The sequence below is a fragment of the Nematolebias whitei genome, chromosome 19 (assembly GCF_014905685.2).
Source record: "Nematolebias whitei isolate Nwh7 chromosome 19, NemWhi1, whole genome shotgun sequence".
In the NCBI taxonomy this organism is placed as follows: domain Eukaryota; kingdom Metazoa; phylum Chordata; class Actinopteri; order Cyprinodontiformes; family Rivulidae; genus Nematolebias; species Nematolebias whitei.
The window spans coordinates 35,664,417-35,683,105 of NC_056516.1; the positions used below are offsets into that span (position 1 = coordinate 35,664,417).

The following is an 18,689-nucleotide window of genomic DNA, read 5'->3' on the forward strand; positions in this document are numbered from 1 at the left end:
AACGTTAGAGCTCTGTACTGGTGCACATGTCGAGCAGCATCTGAGCAGCAGCAGACTCACACGTTCATGATATTTTTAATTGGACTCAGTGGGACGTTTGTTGGAACAGCAACAGAAAAAGATGGCTCAGTGGTAAACACACAGTGAGTTTAACTCTTTTACTTTAATATACGGCAGAATTAAACGGTTCAAACTGAAATAATTATAGTGAATCATACTGATTCTGCAACACATTTTTAAAACAGAGTTCCACTTGACTGAGAAAACTTTTATTACAATATTTCAGCTTTTATCAGGAAACACGAGGCCAAAAGAACTACAGCCGACAATACCGGATTTGACAAGATGCGTTTTAGAATATATGCTCTAAATGGCAGACAGCAATGCAAGGAGGCTAAAACATGGTGTTTGAGGGACAAAGAGAACGCCACATTGTAGCAATGTACACATTTACAGGTACAGGAAGTCAACTTTATTCTCTCTCAAGTGAATATAAGAACTGTAAAAAAAAAAAAAAATGAAAAAAAAAAAGGCTTCATGTGGTCAAAAAGCACCTAAACATTTTTTTATTTATTTCTGGTAAAAAAAAATTAATTAATAAATAAAAAAAACACAAAACTTAACTCATCCAACACTAACCCTACAGTTTACACAATGATGTCTAACAAGGTGCAGTACAACTTTTTTTAACCTAATTCTTCCTTAAATGTTGGAGCAGTAAAAAAAAAATGACTAACGAAAGTAAAGTGCTGTGTTGTCATCACTGTATGTTCCAGTACAATGGTGAAACTGGTTCTCTGAATTTAACCCATCACACTGGGATACACCCAGGTGGAGCAGTGGGCAGCTAGGCACCCAGGGAGCAATTAGGGATTGAGTATTTTGCTCAAGGACACCACAGCATGTAGGCATGGCAGGGAGTTGAGCCTGCAACTTTCTGGTCCTCTACCCTATCACGGCCCCCGAAAAAAATCTGCCCTATTTTGAGCACGGTGGTAATTTTACAACCACGTTTAAGCATTATAATTCATCTAATGTATGTTAAAAACAACCTAAACTTCATATTACATTTTGTCTGAACAACGCGTGTAGAAAACGCCTTTTTAAGGAAAATTTGAGAACTTGACACTGGATTTCTGCAGTCGCAACAGACAGAAGTAACAGACAACAGTAGCGAAGCTCCATCAATTATTTGAAGCATTTGTAAAGAGAATAGTTTAACAATAATTTAAATAAACCATTAAAAACAATCTAAAATGCATTTTCAATTCATCTCCAAGCGTCCAGACACGTTGCATTAGTGAAGCAAAGATAAATTAAGTGGCAGGCTGTAAAGTTTAAAGAGTCTGCGGGGCAAAGCGAACGTCCAGTGACTCACGTCTGAACAGAGCAGCCGAGCGTTTGACAACTCGACATCCACCTTCACACAGAGACGAGCCAACCTGACGTCCTCACGGTTTCTCATCTGCGACGTCGTTAACCAAACGTTCAAAATGAAGTGCAGTGTCTCAGCACGCAGCTGAGCTGAGCGTCCAGTGATTAGTGGCTCTGCAGTAATAGTTGCTGACCCTCCTACTTCTCAGAGACATTTAGCTCATTAGTTGTAAAAGTTGACAAGGAAGGTTGGAAGCAGTTGCTCATTAGCAGCAGAACCTTCCAGAGTCAAAATTACTACTTTAAATTATCTAATTAAAATGTTGGACAGTGCTGCAGATGTCTAGCATTAGTGACTAATGCTGCAAAATACAAAAATTAAAAACAGTGTGAGATTAGATTAATGCAAGACTCAAACTATGTAATGCACACACAATCAAAAAGTTTTGCTTTTCTACAGATTGTTTAAATAACTTCCTTTTTTCAAAATGCTTTAATGTATCCAGTTATTTACAAATCTGAAGAACCAGTTTCAAATTGCTTGTTTGTGTAGTGAACTTGACCTGATGTCAAAACTAAGTCTAAGGTCAAAACCCTTGACCTTAAGAACCTTGTGGGACAGAAACTGTCATTTCATTGATTTGAATCCAGAAATACAGGTTCACCCATCCTGAGACTTTCTTTCTTGAAAATCAAGTGAAAGAACACTCTCTTTTTTATTATCATTACTATTTTACAAATGTTGATAACCAAAGTGTTTTAGTTCAAACCATTCTAGATGTTGCAGTGAACTAATCAATTTTATTAACTGTAAAACAGTAACAATGATTTTTTAGTTGCTTATGCAGAGTTAGAATTCATGTTAAGGTCTGTTACAGAGTAATTATGCATTTTCTGATTTCTGTCTTTGAATGAGCAAGTGTGCGTTTTCCAAGGTCAGGAGTCGAAGCAGACATGTGTTGGAACAACTGTCTTGTTTACATCCTCTCAGACATCAACAGAGAAGTTGGCACCTGTTTCTCCAAACTCGCCAAAACAAAACTCTCTCTGTCTCTGAGAACAGTTTAATCTGTTCCATAACAATTCTTGCTGTTTTCTGACTTCTAGTAACCTCTTACATCACAAAACACACCCCTGTCTGGTCGACATTGACAAATCAGGGACTCCCAAATATACCGGAAATAGAGCCCTTTAAATGCCGGTACTTCCTAGTTCTCCAGTTCTGAGAAGTTCTGAGTTCTCTCAGTTCTGAGATGTTCGCAGTTCTGTGAAGTCGTTTGGGAGAACAGAAGTCCAGCCATGATAAGGCTCTTCCGAGTTTGGATTATAACATCTTCCACCTCTGAGTGGAACTTCTGAAGGACTCCACTCATGTGAAGTCCACTTGCTGAGGTGAGCTTGTGTCGGACGGAATCTCGTCACTACTTCGGACGAGTCACAGCCATCCTATGGAGACGCTGGACAGGTAGCGTAACTGGACTTCGTATCTGCTGATTCATCTTCAGAGAGGTAATGAGTCAAGTTTACTACCGAGCGTACCGAGGAAAAGCTGGGTTCGAATGGAGAGTGTCGGTTCTGGTCAACACTCCCCCTCACACACCATCTTTTACTCCCTTTAAACTTCATCTTTCCATCTTTAAATTCTTCTATCAAGTAGAAATCCTTCCAGATAATTTAGAAATGTCTGTGTAAAGTGCTCACCCACCGCCGTGTGGATAATTGATCATAATTGTACAGTTTTCATTAATGTCTGTGGTGAAGCAACGGAAAATCATGGCCGTATGGTTTTCCTGGTTGTAAAGCTGATTGATTATGTTGTTATTCTCATATTCTGCCAAATTAATGTAAATGTTGATGTTAAACTTTGATTCTGTAAAATAAATGACCACATTCATTTTGATGGGTCAAAGATAAATGACGTCTCACGTTACATTTTATTAAATTCAATGCACGTTTTATTCAGTCCAGAAAAATGAAGAATCCGTTTTAATTAATGAATATATCTCAGCATCTGTTCATCTACATTTGTTTTAGAAATGTTAGTTAAAAGCTGTGATTTATTCATGTTCGCCCAACAACACAAAAACTAATTGTGCTTTTAATGAAAACTAATCCGTGACAACTTTGTTCAAACCGAGTTACGGCTCAAATTCCACTTTATATTTGTTGTAAAGACTAAAAGCCGTTTTGAAAAGGTATGAAATAAAAGCAAATATTTAATAAATATATATTGGCTATATAATATAATAAATTAATCTATGCTGAATCCATGCAGGGCGGCACGGTGGTAGAGCCTCTCAGAGAGAAGGTTGCCGGCTCAAATCCCGGGCAGTCTCCCTTGTAGGTGCAGTTTGCATGTTCTCTCCGTGCATGCGTGGGTTTTCTCCAGTTTCCTCCCACAGACTAAAAACATGCATGTTAGGCTGATTGGTGACTCTAAATTGTGAGAGAGTGAATATTTGTTTGTCTCCACGTGTCCCTGTGACGGACTGGAGACCTGTCCAGGGTGTCCCCCGCCTCTCGCACAATGATAGCTGGACATGCGCCAGTGATCCCCACGACCCGAAAAGTAAAAAGAAGGTAAAGATATGGATGAATCCATGTAATATTGAGATTAGCTGCTTGGGTCAAACAGTCTCAAACAGAGCTCAACTCTCTCCCGCTGCCGTGATGACATTTACAGCTTTATAACTTTTTAAAATGTCAACGCATTTGTGACCTTTTCATTGAGCTTTCTGGGGACTTAATAGAAGGGGAACAATAACGCATTTGCAAATTTGCCCTGTCATATTTCTCTGAAGAAAAAAATAAAATGCTGTGATTGAATGTGTTTAAATATGCTAGTTTGAGAAGCTACCTGAAAATGAGGAACATCTTTTAACTGATAAGGAGTTTAAAGTTTTTTTTTTCCCCAACTTAGCAAATCTGCGAGGAAGTTTTGTTTTGAGATGAAATATACAAATACAAGTAACAAAATGTAAAAGACTGGGCGTGGAGCAGTGGTTGACATTGGAAACTTCTCAGTTAAAAAAAAAAAAAAGTGTATTTGAATCTTAGCTGAGAGTTTCTATGGAGTTTGCATGTTGTTGGAGCCCAAGACACTTGGTTCATTTGTGACCTAACTTAACAGGATAAAGGGGGTATGAAGAATTATGGACACACAACGAGGTCATCAATAATTAAAGCAGGTCTCTAAAGATCCTATTAAAACGGTGCTGTAATTTATTTGCAACGTGCACGCTTCCTTCCTCGATGCATTCATTAAAGTGCACAAATGAGGTGCTGTTGTCTGGCGGGCATTAATAAGTTACCAGACAGGAAAAAAAAAAGCAACTTTTGCTAAAAATCAGCTTACAGAATAAGCAGCTTCAGCGCATCGTACTAATGAGCAGCATTATGCACAACAAAGTGTAAAAAGACAGTCGGAGGGCGGAGTGTGTCAGAACTTCAGTTTTAGTATAATCTGAATGCTCTAACGAGTACAGATGCATTGTGGGTAAAGGGATACAGCTAAGACATAAAGGACAGTCAGTGTAACGCGAGACATGTGGGGCAGAGAATCTGGTGGGCTCACCAGGTGCTCCATTTCATCCAGATTGTGAGAAAGTCAGCCAAGTATAAAAATTCATGAACCCCGTCACTGCAGAGTGGAGCTGAGACTTGACCTACTAAAGATGACATTAAAATAAATAAGAAAAGATAAATAAATCAAGGGTCCGTGGACGCTTGATTTTAATTGGATCTTTTTACTCCATCAGCAGCTGATTTTACCGTTTTAGTCTCGCTATGAAACATTTTGCTTTTGGCTTCATTTCTATCCTAATAAAAACTTTTGATGAACCCCGTCTTTAGTGAGAACTTTGTCAGGGGAATTTTGGTAAAGGCTTGTGGATGTTTATGTTAAATTAATGTGCGAGTTCAGACCTGTTTTACCTCTCAGAGAGGAGCCTGCAGGCACCCGACGCCCCCGAGTCTGTAAGCTGGGATGCGGAGGTCGTCATGACCTGCCTCTGTCTGATAATCAGGCATTATAAAAACACTTCTTGCACACTGTCCGGCGCAGATCCTCGTGACCTGCTTCAATGAAACATCTGCCTGTTGTGAACTCTGCCCTTACAAGAAAAACTGGGTTAAAAAAAAAGCTTCTCCTGCCGTCGTGTGTGGCTCCTTTTAAGTAAGCAAGTAAGATAATGAGATTATATTTTTATCCAACTAGTTGGTCCTTCGAGCCGGATTTGAACCAGCAATCTAAAAAGTCTTTGATTTGTGTCTAAATTTGGAGTGATAAAACAATACTAACTGCTTTAGCTTTAAGTTAGCATTTGTGCTAATTGTTGGTAAGCAATCTGAATTATTATTAGTATTTTAGTATATTAGTATTAGTTGGTGTTTTGGTTTTTTTGGGGGGATCTGTTACTTCTCATTGTTTATAATGCAAGAAAACGTACAAATCAGTATTTTTTTTCATGTAAAATAAACCATAGTCGTTTCAATTTGTAAATTTGTATTTCTGCCAATGTTTTGGATAAACAGTCCTAAGCTTACCAGCTGCCTGCCTCCTGGCGTTTATTAAACTGATCATCACAAATAACCAAATAATCATAACCATTGCGCAATCACATCGCAGTCGCTGAATCATAATCCAAAAGAAACGTGATGCGCCTAAAGATCCCCACCTCTAGTAACAAGAGACAACTTTTAGTTTGATATGTTTTTATCAAGACTGAACCAAAACAATTTATATCCATCACTGTCTCAGCAGTCACTTGCATTCTGCTTCTGCAGGATTTATTGTAAAGTCAGGTTGACAACCTCATGCGTTAACTTGTGCAGTTTTATTCTGAAAAGAAACCCATGGGTTAGTTTTAGGATGATGACCATTTTCCAGTATTGCTTTAGTTACTACAGCAACCACCTGCTATTACAAACAAGCCCAATGCATCACATGTGCATGAGTTACTTAACTAAATGGGATTTGTTTTGTTTTTTTTACCACTAAATTCAAATGTAGTCAACAGTGTGCCATTAGATGTTTAACCTGGTTCAGTGTTATGGTTGCACATTTAAATAAGAAATGTTTTCGATTTATTCAAGTGAATAAAACAATGGATTGCTCTTGGGCTTGTGTCTTGTATGCAACATAATGCCCAAAGAAGCGGAATAAATGTTGGTACACTCCCAGCAAATATCCTGCGACTTGTTCCCCAAGCTGCCACCTTTGCCCCAATCTTTAATTTCTTACCTTGAGCAATGGCTTTGGACTCAAAACTCTGCAGCTCCACGAGTAAACATTTCCTCTCATTGGGGTGTAATCGGTAAATGAACTCTTTGGCCCTTCTTGGGGAGTTTAGCGGCTCCAGCGGCTCGTTCCGCCCATGAGTTCCCATCCAGCAGACCGGAGCGTGTCGCCTGGTCCCCGGCTGTAGCCTCGTCGCTACCACCGCCTCTGAACCGTGCTTCAGTCCCGACGGTAACTTCTGTACAGCCGGCCAAAGAGCTCTATGTAGGCAAATCTTGAACATTGTGCCCGTATAAACAGTAAAGCCAGTCTACAACATATAAAACCTGGTTTTCTTGAGTTTTCTTCGAGGGGCGAGATCCGTTCCCGCCTATCCGCTCCACCAACGGCTGGAGCTCGGGCTCAAAGTTGGCTGCTTGTCCGTCCTACAAGTCGGACTCGACGTCAATTAAGAATAAATAGACGACTTTTGAAGCCTCCTTCGGTAAAACCCGGGTTGAACTTCAAGCAGTAGGACATGTTCTCTTTTCGTGTTGTCCGCCGACGAAACCGTCTCATGATCTTTCAAGACTCGTCGGTCCAGAGCGTGAGACACACGCGGTTACTGAAGCTACAATGAACTGGAGCCACAGCAGCTGCGTAAAGTCAGCCGAATAAACCGGAACCTATCGGTTCTGCCTTTCAAAATAAAGGTCGACGTTTCCGGTCTAAACTGACATGACGCAATCCAAATAACACAAATAATTTTGATATAAACTTCTTTCTTTTAAATGAATAGTGAGTTTATGTGCACTTTGCTTCAAAAAGGGCATCATAACTATACATTCTAAAATAGCATCTTAATTCTACTTAACTGATAAAATTGTTCTAAAATTTCTATACATATATACAATCATGACCTCCATCAAACTCTGGAATAACAAACTACATTTTATATTTAGCTTAGATGTAATGTTTTGAATTTTAAAAAGTGTAAGTAGAAGGAAAATGTTTGTGTAAATTGGTATAACAGCACCACATACTGGTCGACTAAGTCAACTTCATGCCAACACATTGAAAACAAGTTTGAAAATGTGTTTCGAGTGTTTCTATGCAATTTAAGTGTGATGTTACAGAAAAAGACAAAAATACAATATCAAAGATGATTTTATTTACATAACTTTTTTTTAAACAAAAGGCATGTTTACCTTTTTTTTTTTAATGTTTCAGATCAAAATAATCAGAATCCTTCATTGCGTAAAGCGTATCAAAAAGCACAGCTTTTCAACAGAGTCCTCTAATACTTTTTCAGATTCCCTGCAGTTTGTTTTCAGCAACCAGCAATTAAAATAGTAACGAGCATGTAGTCAAACCGTGAAAGCATCCAGGTTATGGAAGTCATAACACAATATTCAAAGTAATGCTAAAAAACCTTTCATTCTAGAAAATTCAAAATGAGAATCTGTAGCTGCTGGAAGTTGGTGATCTCTAATCAAACTGGGGGAAAAAACTAAATATATATTCAGAGAATAACCTTGTACCAGCAGTTTAAAACTTGATCAGCAGGACGTTTTAAAAAAATAAGTGTGCAACATCCTGGATGTAGCTCAAAATTGCAACGTGCATCACAGATTAAATAACAGTAATGCTGAAGCTTCAGAAAATGGCTGCTTGGTGATTGCATTTTCAGGGCCAAAAACACACAATATTTTATTGTTAAAAAGAAAGAACTTCTCGACTCCTGCAGCACAACGCTGAAACAGACAGCACAGTTGCCCGTGCCAAACAATAAAAATCTGTCATTAACTGTGATTAGAATTAAGTTTGCTGGAAACAAATCATACATCTTTAATAATCTTTATTCCCCAACATTTAAAATAAATACTTTTTTCTCCCCATTTCAGGTGATTCAAACAGAACCGCTGGCACATTAAAGAACATTAACTGCACTGCGATATTACTTTACGCATTTTACTTATTTAAAATATAAATGCTCCAATTGCACTTCCATTACAGTAGTTTTATTTTGAAACAATATTTTCCGGGTCTGAAACTAGCCTTTAACCTAATTAAACGGTCTCTTCAAAGAAAATTGTGGAAATAAATCATTTGAGGCCCTTAATCTGAAGGAAAACGTGTGCTTTTATGTTTTATTGTATGGAACAACGTGCGCTAGCCTAAGTGAAGTCTCATAGGAGACCAATAAGAGGTATATCAGTAGCAAGTCACTCTTCCCAGACACACCTCAGTCTTCCTTTCTCCTGCCTGCATTCTGGATTTGTTCACAAGTATTTTAACATTCGTTTAAATTAAAAAAAAAATACTGAGTTCACCACAAATCTGAGTCATAACTGAGCTACAACTTGGAGCGCGAGAGTTCTCAGGGCTGGTTTGAGACGTGATAATAAAGTTTTGAGAACAAAATTCCTAAAGTAAAGCTAGAAGAATCACAGTAAACTTCATGTTTTAAACTCTACTTGATGTAGACCAGTCATTATTGGCAAATATGACAAAAGGTTTTTAAATATATTAAGCAACTAAGAAACAAGTGGGAACTCACAACCTGGCTGATTTCTAAAGGGAAGGACTGAATTTGAAAAAGTCATTCAACTATTGAACAGTCCAGCATTTTCCCTTATGGTTAAAGGACGTCGTTTTAAGACGCTGTCCAAATGCAATAAACGTCTGCAGGAAACAATAAGTAATCCTTTTCCACACAGACACAATTGTACTGTAGGGCTGAAGTGACAAAACCTGGAGGAAGTCTGAATACTTCCTCTTTTTAACCTAAAATAAAATTAAAATCAATTGCGTGGATTGTGTATCAGCAGCTTGGCCACACAGAGATGTTCCAATAAACTTTGAAGAAAACCGTACGAGTTGTTGGTCTGCATCATATGACCGAGCTTTAGGGTCACGATAAGAAAAAAAAATGAAAGCCATAAAATTACGCGAATAAAGTTCTAATATTATGAGAATAAAGTCGTACGACTTTTTTTTTTTTGGCAGCTCGTTTATTTTTTCCACGAGTTGGATCCACGACGCGACCTGTCAATCAATCCAGTAGGCGTGTCAGCAAATGACCAATCCGAAGCTAAATGCTCCTTACCTGCAGAGCTGCTGCTGCAGCCCATCAGAGCGTACCACCTGACTGTAAGCAGGTTCAAAGTCCTGATGATAATCTGATGATGTGCTCACAGATTAACTATGTCCTTATTTGTAAAACCAATACCAAAGTATAACTTAACAAGATGCTCAACATTCTTCATTTTACCAGTTAGAATGCGATAAACCCTGATTTAACTCATTTAGCATCGGATTGCTCATTTGATGACACGCATATTGGATTGATTGACAGGGCGCGTCATGGATCTGACTCATGGAGGAGAAAAAAACACGAGAGCTGCAAATAGTCTCGTATGACTTTATTCTCATAATATTAAGACTTTATTCTCATAATTTTATGGCTTTTATTTTTTTTTCTTAGCGTGGCCCTAATGCTCTGTCGTAGCGTCATGCATCCAGTTCACACACACACATACCCACTCGACACACACACACACACACACACACACACACACTGAGCAGCTTTTAAGCTTTCCACAAGCCCTTTAGAGTAAAACTCAAAAGAAAAAAAAAATAGAATGACATCCCTGACATTTTTTTTTCAAGAACAAATTAAGATGCTGAAGTTGACTTATAGTTCCTTTTTAACTTAAATATAAAGTTATATGTATATTATTTTCTATAAATCTTCTCTCGTCAGTCCTCAGTGGAGTCTGTGTCGTCGTTAATATAGTCTTCTTCGATTGGCATGCTGCCGTTCGGAGTCCCCCACTCGTCTTCGTCGTACTCTATGCTGTCGTTGTCCCCTGGCAGCTCATCGAGCCCCGCCGCTCCTTCTGCGGCGTGCGCACCAGCCGCTCCGTTGGCCAGCAACTCGGCGACCGGCTGCCCGAGCTGGTTTTCGCCTGGTGCGAGTTGGCCGGCGGCGGCCTGCGGCGCTGCGTAGCCGCCATTGTTGTTAGAGAAGGCGGCTCTGTCTTGGCCCTCGTCCTCGACATAAACTCTCTGGTGGCACATGGGGCACGTATCCTGGATGTAGAGCCACTTCCTCAAGCACAGCGCATGGAAGTAATGGTGGCACGGCGTGAGGCGGGCAGACGTGGCAAAGTCCTGGTAACAGATGGCGCACACGTCCTCGATGTCCCTCAGCTGGTCTCCGCGGACCTCGGGCAAGGAGTTGATCTTCTTGACAGCCGTGCGGCGGTTGATGAAGGTCTTCCAGCCGTTCTTGGCCTGCAGGTAGATGTTGAAGTAAGCGTGCAGGCACATCATGCAGGCGCGGATCTTACTGCCAGACTCAAACATCATCGTGTAGGCGCCGTTTCCAAACATGATGACGCCAAACAGGAACTCGATGATGTTGCCCGTGGAGCGAACGTAGTAGACGTAGTCGTCCAGCTTCTCCCACAGGACGTTGGAGAAGCCGTCAGCCATGAAGAGGCCGTAGACCGTCATGGACACCACCACCTGGAGAAGAACGTTCAGACACGAAAGGTTATTATACCTCACTGAAGAGAAGCTGCTGGAGCTGTAAAAAGAAAATGTTCAGTTATACTGCACTCTTCTTCTTTTACAGTCTACTGGAAAGTTAACGTGAAAACAAATTCTTGTTTAGGCCCATTAGCGAACACCGTCACGATAAACTTTGCTGGGCGATTAATTGTCTCAGAAATTATTGCGATAAACGATAATATTGTTGGAAATTTGACAATTCGTAATTATTGTAAAATTTAAGAAGAAAATATTTTCCATTTTATTTTATTTGTGTAGTTCCTTTTTTCGACCACCGGATGGCAGTATAAGACTATTTGAAACGAAGGATGGATACTGAGGGAGGGAGCGAGCAGCGTGTCTAAGAAAAATGGGAGGGAGGCGCTTTGCAGCTTTGACAAAACTGAGGTTTTACCCTAAGGTCCGCCTGTTAGCTTAGCTCGTAGCTCAGCTGCTTTTAACGATCCAAAAAACATGATTTTGGACGGTTAAAATGAATTTTAAAGAGAAAAGAGCACCGGAGTTGAGCCGTGTCTTCAGTAAAAAGAGACACGAAGAAACAATAAAGCCGATAAACGAAAAGGAGGTCGATAATTTTCATTCATCGTGCGATTAATTGATTTATCGTTTATTGCGACAGGCCTAGCGAACACTTCACTTCAACTTAACTCCTCTTTCTCAAAGTAGCAGAATATATACAGTAGTACATTTCAAGACAATCTTAATCTGTTATTATATTAAGTTATTAAATGTTGAATTCTTAATGATAGAGTCGCTTCTTTTTGGGTAATGCTAGTTGTTGTGGGGAGTTAGAGCAAGTAGGCGTGCTGCAGTAGAGCAAATGTAACTCCATTTTAGAAATGCTTGTCAACAAATGTGAGAAGTTCCCTGTAGAGTACGGTGTGAGTAATTAATAAAGTACAAATTATGTCATTTCAATCAAACAAACTATTAATCGTTCTTCTTTGTCACTGCCGTTTGTTTCGAAAAGCAAATTTCCAGCTTCAAAATGAACTGCAGAAAAAAAAACATTAAGTCTAAATTTCAAAAGCCTTAGAGACAAACATCTTATCACTTAATGTTTTATACAATTTTTTGAAAAACAAGTTTCAAATTTACACAAATATAAATGAAACAGGTCAGACATGTAAGGTGCTAATTAAATTTAAAATTCAATTAACTCATAAAATGCATAAACACTTTGCAACACAAGCTCCTACACATAAAAAAACAATTGACTGAAATGTCTAAACTCCTTGAACTCACCTTGAGGCAGAGCTCCACACAGAAAGCTGTAACAGCAAAGAGCCAGGTGTTGAGGGCGTAGTGATGCCAGAGGGCGTAGCTGAGCGCCACAGGGAGCACAAAGAGCGCCACGGACACCAGCAGGACGGGGAAGTGGCGTCGAAAGGAAGAGACGTGGGAAGCACTGAGGGACATCAGGACGGGATCAGTCATGCCGTGAATAAAGTGCAGGATGGCCGTCAGCAGAAGACACATGTTTCGGCTCAGGCGGACCTTGGGAGCGAAGCGACAAAGACTTTCTGTCACAAACGCTGAACTTAAATAGTTACAGCAGCACAGGAAAGAAGACGGAACATCAAAAACAGCATAACCTTACCACGATCATTTACCAGCGAACGTCTTCAGTGGAAGGATTGAATCAGGTGTTTTACTTCACAAGACAGGAAGTTGAGGCTCAATCGGTCTCAGCCTCGCTGTAAAAACAGCTGCTCCAATTCCACAAAGCAGACGTGCTTTTAGTTTTACGTGAACAGCGCAAGATGTCAAAAGGTCACTTGCAATGTTTGCGTTTTAAAAAATCATCATTTGCCAATTTCAGATTTTTTCAGATATTTTCCACTGTTCTGGGCTCATTTCTGCTTCTTTCAGCAAAGATGTGCTTTCTGAGCTTGTTCAACCTTTTCAGCTACTTTTTTTTTTTTTAGCTAATTTCAGCTGTTAGCAGATAAATTCAAATTTGTGTTAACTTCAGCCTAATTAACTTATTTCTGCTCCTTTCAGCTTTTTTCTGCTAGTTTCAACTTTTTCAGCTACTTTTTAGCTGTTTTGTGCTAAATTTAGCTTTTTCAGCTAATTCCACATTTGTTAGTTCATTTCAGCTCATTCCACTTCCTTCTGGTAGTTTAAGCTTCTTTCTGCCTTTTTAACAACTATTCAGCTATTTTTTTGTGCTAATGTTAGCATTTTTAGCTAATTTCCTAATTTTGTACTCACTTCTGCTTATTGAAATCTAATTCAGCAAATGTGTTTTTCTGCATTGTTCTGCTAACATGTGTTCTTCCAATTCAGCTGTTTTTTCAGCAATAAGCATTTACATTGCATTTTCGCAGAAAGTGTAATTTCTCCAGTTAATAATGATTTGAATTTAACCAAGTGTAAAAAAATAATAACAGCACAAAAGCAAGACAATAGTTAGCAGCAACCTACCAAGCGCTCCTCTGGGTCTAGGCTGCTTAATCCGGTCTGCAGAGCCAGAATGAAAAACAGAACAGGAGCTACGAAGCCTAACCGCTTGTCCTCCTCTTCTGTTGAACCTGAAGTTTCAAAACAAAATGCACTTGTGTTTAACCGCATCCTCACAGTTGTATCTGAAGTTTGCATGCATATAGTTCTGCATAAATAATGACTAATACCTATGAAAGCCAGAATGCTGAGACCGAGGTAGTGTGCTACAGAGGAGATGACGGCGCTCATCCCCAACACAGTCAGAGTGGAGTCACAACCAGAGATGATCAGGTTACTTGTCAGATCCCAGAACACGTCCCAGCTAAACAGGTAACCCTGAAAATGGTTTTCATAGCAAAAAGATTCATTAAGTCTTCAGTCTGTAATCTCGTCCATAATTCTTATGCTGGAGATCCAGTGTTGTTTCAAGGACTAGGACCAATGCCTGAAGATAAACTACTGGATGAATTGTACATGTCACCTTTGAATGAGTGACAAGAGGCAGAAGAACTGCTCTAAAATGTTTTGATAAATTCTACCTCCTAAATAAGTCAATTCAATTTTTTTTTTTTAAGTAAACCAGAGCAAAGAAACACTTTTAACTTGAGAAAGTCTCCATTAAAGCACAACAGAATTAGGCCTGTCACGATAACAAATTTTGCTGGGCGATTGTCTCAGAAATTATTGCGATAAACGATAATGTTTGAAATTTGACAATTAGTAATTATTGTCAAATTTAAGAAGAAATGTTGATTTTGGTGTGTAGTGCCTTTTCTGACCACTGGATGGCAGTATAAGACAGTGTGAACCGAAGGATGGATAGTGAGGGAGCGAGCAGCGTGTCTCTGAGTAAAAAGGGAGGGAGGCCTCTTGACGTGACATGGGCTGTCTCTCTTCAGTTCTCAAAATGGCGGACTCTCTGTGTGGTTTGAGCTCTTTAGCATTTTCCACACAAAGCTTTTAATAAAAATCAGTAAACAAGTTCTCAGCTTCTTTTTGCAGAGAAAAACAACTTCTTACACAAAGGCACAGGCTTCAACTGTGAATCTTGGAGCTTTGACAAGACGGAGGTTTATTCCCGAGGTCAGCCCGTTAGCTTAGCTTCTCGGCTTAACCGCGTTTAACGATCCAAAAACGCGATTTTGGACGGTTAAAACAGATTTTAAAGCGAAAAGAGAAAGGGAGGGGTCAGTGAAAAGCACCAGAGTTGAGCCTTTTGTCGTCCAGAAACAAGAAGAAACAATAAAGCCCATAAATGAAAATGAGGTTGATAATTTTCATTTATCATGCGATTAATTCATTGTTTATTGCGACAGGCCTAAACGGAACACATGGGACATTTCACTACACCGAAACCTTTAGTACTAACCTGTGCGTCTGAGCTCCCATCTGTTGCCCCTCCTGTGGCATCTCCACTTTCCTTTCTCACCGCCCGCACAACATAAAACAGTATGAGCGCCTGGGCAGTTACCCTAGTCAACCAAAACACTCGCAGCACATCAGGAAACCTGATTCTCTTCCACGTATCTTCTAGCAGCAGCTGAAGTCCATAGATCCTGTACATGTGCCGCACAAGCAGGTAGACGTACCGGCATGAATAGTAGAACCATTTGAGTCTGATGGCTAAGCAAACGGCCGTGTTGATCAAAAGCACCAGGCATGAGAATACAGCCAACATGTGTCTGACTTCTGCAGGAAGCTCTATCATCATCCCCCACAGAGGGATCATGATGTCCAAGACGACCAGCGCGGCAAACACCGACTGAAGGTTGAACAGGAACACATAGCCGATGCCAAAGATGAGCTGGACTGCGGCCATGCCAAGCCACAACGTCGTCCCGTTTCTGGGCAGCAATCTAAACCCCAGCGCTGCTTTGTAATAAGCGCCGTAGAAGTCTATGTGTGAGGTGGCATAGTAGTTTATGAGGGCAGCCGCCATGCCAAGGAGCACAGCAAAGAAGAGGGTGTAGAACTTTAACAAGGCTTTCTGGGAGAGCAGCAGCACCACAGTGGAGATAAGGACACCTGCAACACAGAACACACCAAGCACACAGTAAGCAATGAATAAAAATTAAGTATACGTCTGTGGCACTTCCTCGTATTTACTTATTTAAATGATAAAACAGCAGCCCTCAATAATGAACACCTACAAGAGTAGCACAAAAAGATTACTCATACATATTACAAAAGATAAATCTATGGAAGGTTGGTGTCACAAGTGTCGCACCAAAATAAAAAAATAAAAACAACCAAATGAAAAATATGCACTGCCGCGTGATTAAAGCCCGAGTCTTGACAATGAAAGGAATTTCCTTAAATAAATATTATTATAGCTTCCACCTACTATTTATATGCATTGTAGCAGCATCTTAGATTATATTAGATAATTTGATCAGCTACCAGAAATTATGCAGTCGAGATTCCCGCGTTCGGGGAATCCGCAGAGTTCAAAGCACAACCAACGCCATGGGTGAACCATCTTCATGATCATGGTCTCTCCCCTGCCTGGTAAGTTTTATATCATTACTTTCATTTACTTTTAATTTTATATGCTTTTTTTTAATTGTTTTACTATGTTTTTTTTTTTTATAAAACAGGTCTCTCTTGTAAATGAGTCCTTGTGACTCAATGAGACTAACCTCTATAAATAAAGGTTGAATGAATCTTTGGCTTCCTGCAACTGTCGGCTCAATTATTTTATTATAACTAAAAAGCTCTAATCAATGATGACCTTAGATATCTGGAATAAAGAATAGCCAGGCTAAACTTAAAACATCCTACTTCTGTTTATTATTATTATTGAAGGCATTTGTTTGCACGGGATGGTTTTCAGAATTTAAAGCTTTGATTCAAATCCAGATAAAACTGATTTTATATTTAATTGTTTTCTTTGTATCAAGTTCAAGCAGAAAAACTGGTGGCTGAAAACGTTCAAAAGGTACTTCTTATATGAACTCTTGCCCCTCAAATGTAGAGCCCTTTGACCCCCATCAAGAACACTTTATAGAGGTCATGAGGCGTTCAAAGGTCTGCAAACAGTTGTATAATCTGCCTGCTGGAAACACAATTTTGCGTTTCAAATTCCACGTGTTGTAAGGTATAACCAAAATAAATAGTTGTAGAGTTTTGTGTTATTCGGACGATGCCTAAACAAAGTTTTAAAATGACGGTCCTTTGAGTAAAATCGAGAAGTTTTCTGACCGACGGCAAGAGCGCCAGTTTAGCGGGGATACAAAATATGCCACGACACCTGTGAACGGATAATTATCATTAGCAGGATCCAAGCTAGTCAGGGAGTTGTAAGCGTCAGAGTTGAGTTAATATTAGCTAAATAAACTAGTTCAGGAGCATTTCAACAGATCAGCCTTAAATTTAAGTTCCGGCTGGCAGTTAAATCGGATTTCTTTCCTCTGACAGGTGGCAGAGAACCACACTGCTGGTTAGCATAGGTAGCTAGCTTAGCTGTCACAACTTGATGCTGCTTGTTGACATAAGCTAAAAAAAAATACAGCTTTACCTGTGGACTTAAAATCGCTTACCCGTAATTCTGACCAACACCTTTCCCGTTGCTCCGGCCCATCCCGACCCAGGGTCGTAGTAGGAGTTAAAAATAGCGTCGATAATGAAAATACAGGGAACTCGAAGCGCCACATCCAGCAGCGCTAAGGCCTGCTGGCCTATGCGGGCTTGAGTGGACGCCATACGACTTCAGGATAAGCTTTGCAGTCCCCGTCAGCCTCGGATATCCATGAAACATTAAAATATATTCAAGTCCACCAACAGCCGCGTTTGGTTTCGTTACGGAAGGCGGTTATTTGACGGTCAGCGACCTGCCGCCGCTCGCCATGTTCGCCCAGCTGAGCCGAACATCCTGTTGCTTCCTTGGTTTTCTGTAGATGTGGAGCTCCTGTTCACACTCAGAGTCTTATCGTCACTGAGAGGTCAAACTCAAGCTGCTCTGTTCGATCCGGCGCTGGTTATTAACGGGGAAATCCACATTTCCTCGAGCTCCGGCTTTTGGGAACACCACAGAAGTTGTTGAGTTATTCAGACGTAACGTCACGCAACGTTCGACGTAGGTGGGCGTGTCGGCTGACGTAACGAGTTTCACGTTTTACTCAGAGATTAAGGCAAGCCCTTTTAACATAAAATCGGATTCACCACGCTTACATTTCAGATATCTGAAATTGTCTGTTGTTCATTTGATGAATGATGAAGGGGATTTGTTAAAATATGAGGAATTCAGTAATAAATATAGAATAATATGTACACCGGAGGATTACAGAAATGTGGTTGATAATATTCCAAGGGCTATGATTCATTTAATCAAGAATAATTTAGATCAGACTCCAATCCCTAGATTACATAAAATAATAATTAATAACATAAACTTTGTAGATAAAAAGTGCAATAACCTGGTTTTGAGAAAACTCCTAATTGAAGAATTATACCCTGGGTCCTCTAAAAGAACATGTTACTTAAAAAACTTTAACAAACAAGAAATTTGTTCAATTAGAACTAAATTTTTGAAATTTCCAATCCCTCCTAAATTTAAAGAAATCCACTTTAAAATTCTAAATGATATTTACCCTTCACAGGAATTCATTAAGAGAATTTTTAAATTTGAAATGGAGGAGTGTCGTTTTTGTAAGTCATTATCGGAATCAACAGAACATTTGTTCTACGAGTGTGAAATTGTAAATAATCTTTGGAAAGAAATATATAACTGGTTGATATCTAAATCTCTCCAAGTTGAACCATTTTCCTGGAATGGAATAAAATTTGGAATTTCAATAAGGAATAAAAAAGTTGAATATTTGATTAATAATATTATACTGTTTGCAAAATTTTACATTCATAAATGTCGTTTTACAAAATGTCTTCCAGCTGTAAAAGCATTAAAAAATGATTTTTTATTATTTTGTAAATCTTTGAAAAAAATTAATACAGCCCCAGCAGTCAAACTTTTTTCAATAATATCAGAATTTAAGTTGGTATAAACCCCACGTTTTTAGTTTATTTTTGTTTTTATTTTATTGTGATGTTAATATTATTTTTTATCCCTGATTAC

The 18,689-nt window shown here is 39.4% G+C and overlaps 1 protein-coding gene and 1 pseudogene across 1 annotated transcript; both read right to left on the minus strand.

Annotated features, from left to right (window-relative positions):
* Positions 1-10,156: 10,156 nt before the first annotated feature.
* On the minus strand, positions 10,157-17,320 carry rnf139 (ring finger protein 139). Its single transcript, XM_037692765.1, has 6 exons — positions 17,158-17,320; positions 14,988-15,643; positions 13,807-13,954; positions 13,601-13,707; positions 12,416-12,667; positions 10,157-11,125 (listed from the first exon to the last, which is right to left on the minus strand). The coding sequence occupies exons 1-6, from the start codon at positions 17,318-17,320 to the stop codon at positions 10,355-10,357; spliced, it is 2,097 nt and encodes a 698-aa protein (XP_037548693.1). The 3' UTR covers positions 10,157-10,354.
* Positions 15,988-16,134, minus strand: LOC119426189 (annotated as a pseudogene).
* Positions 17,321-18,689: the final 1,369 nt, after the last annotated feature.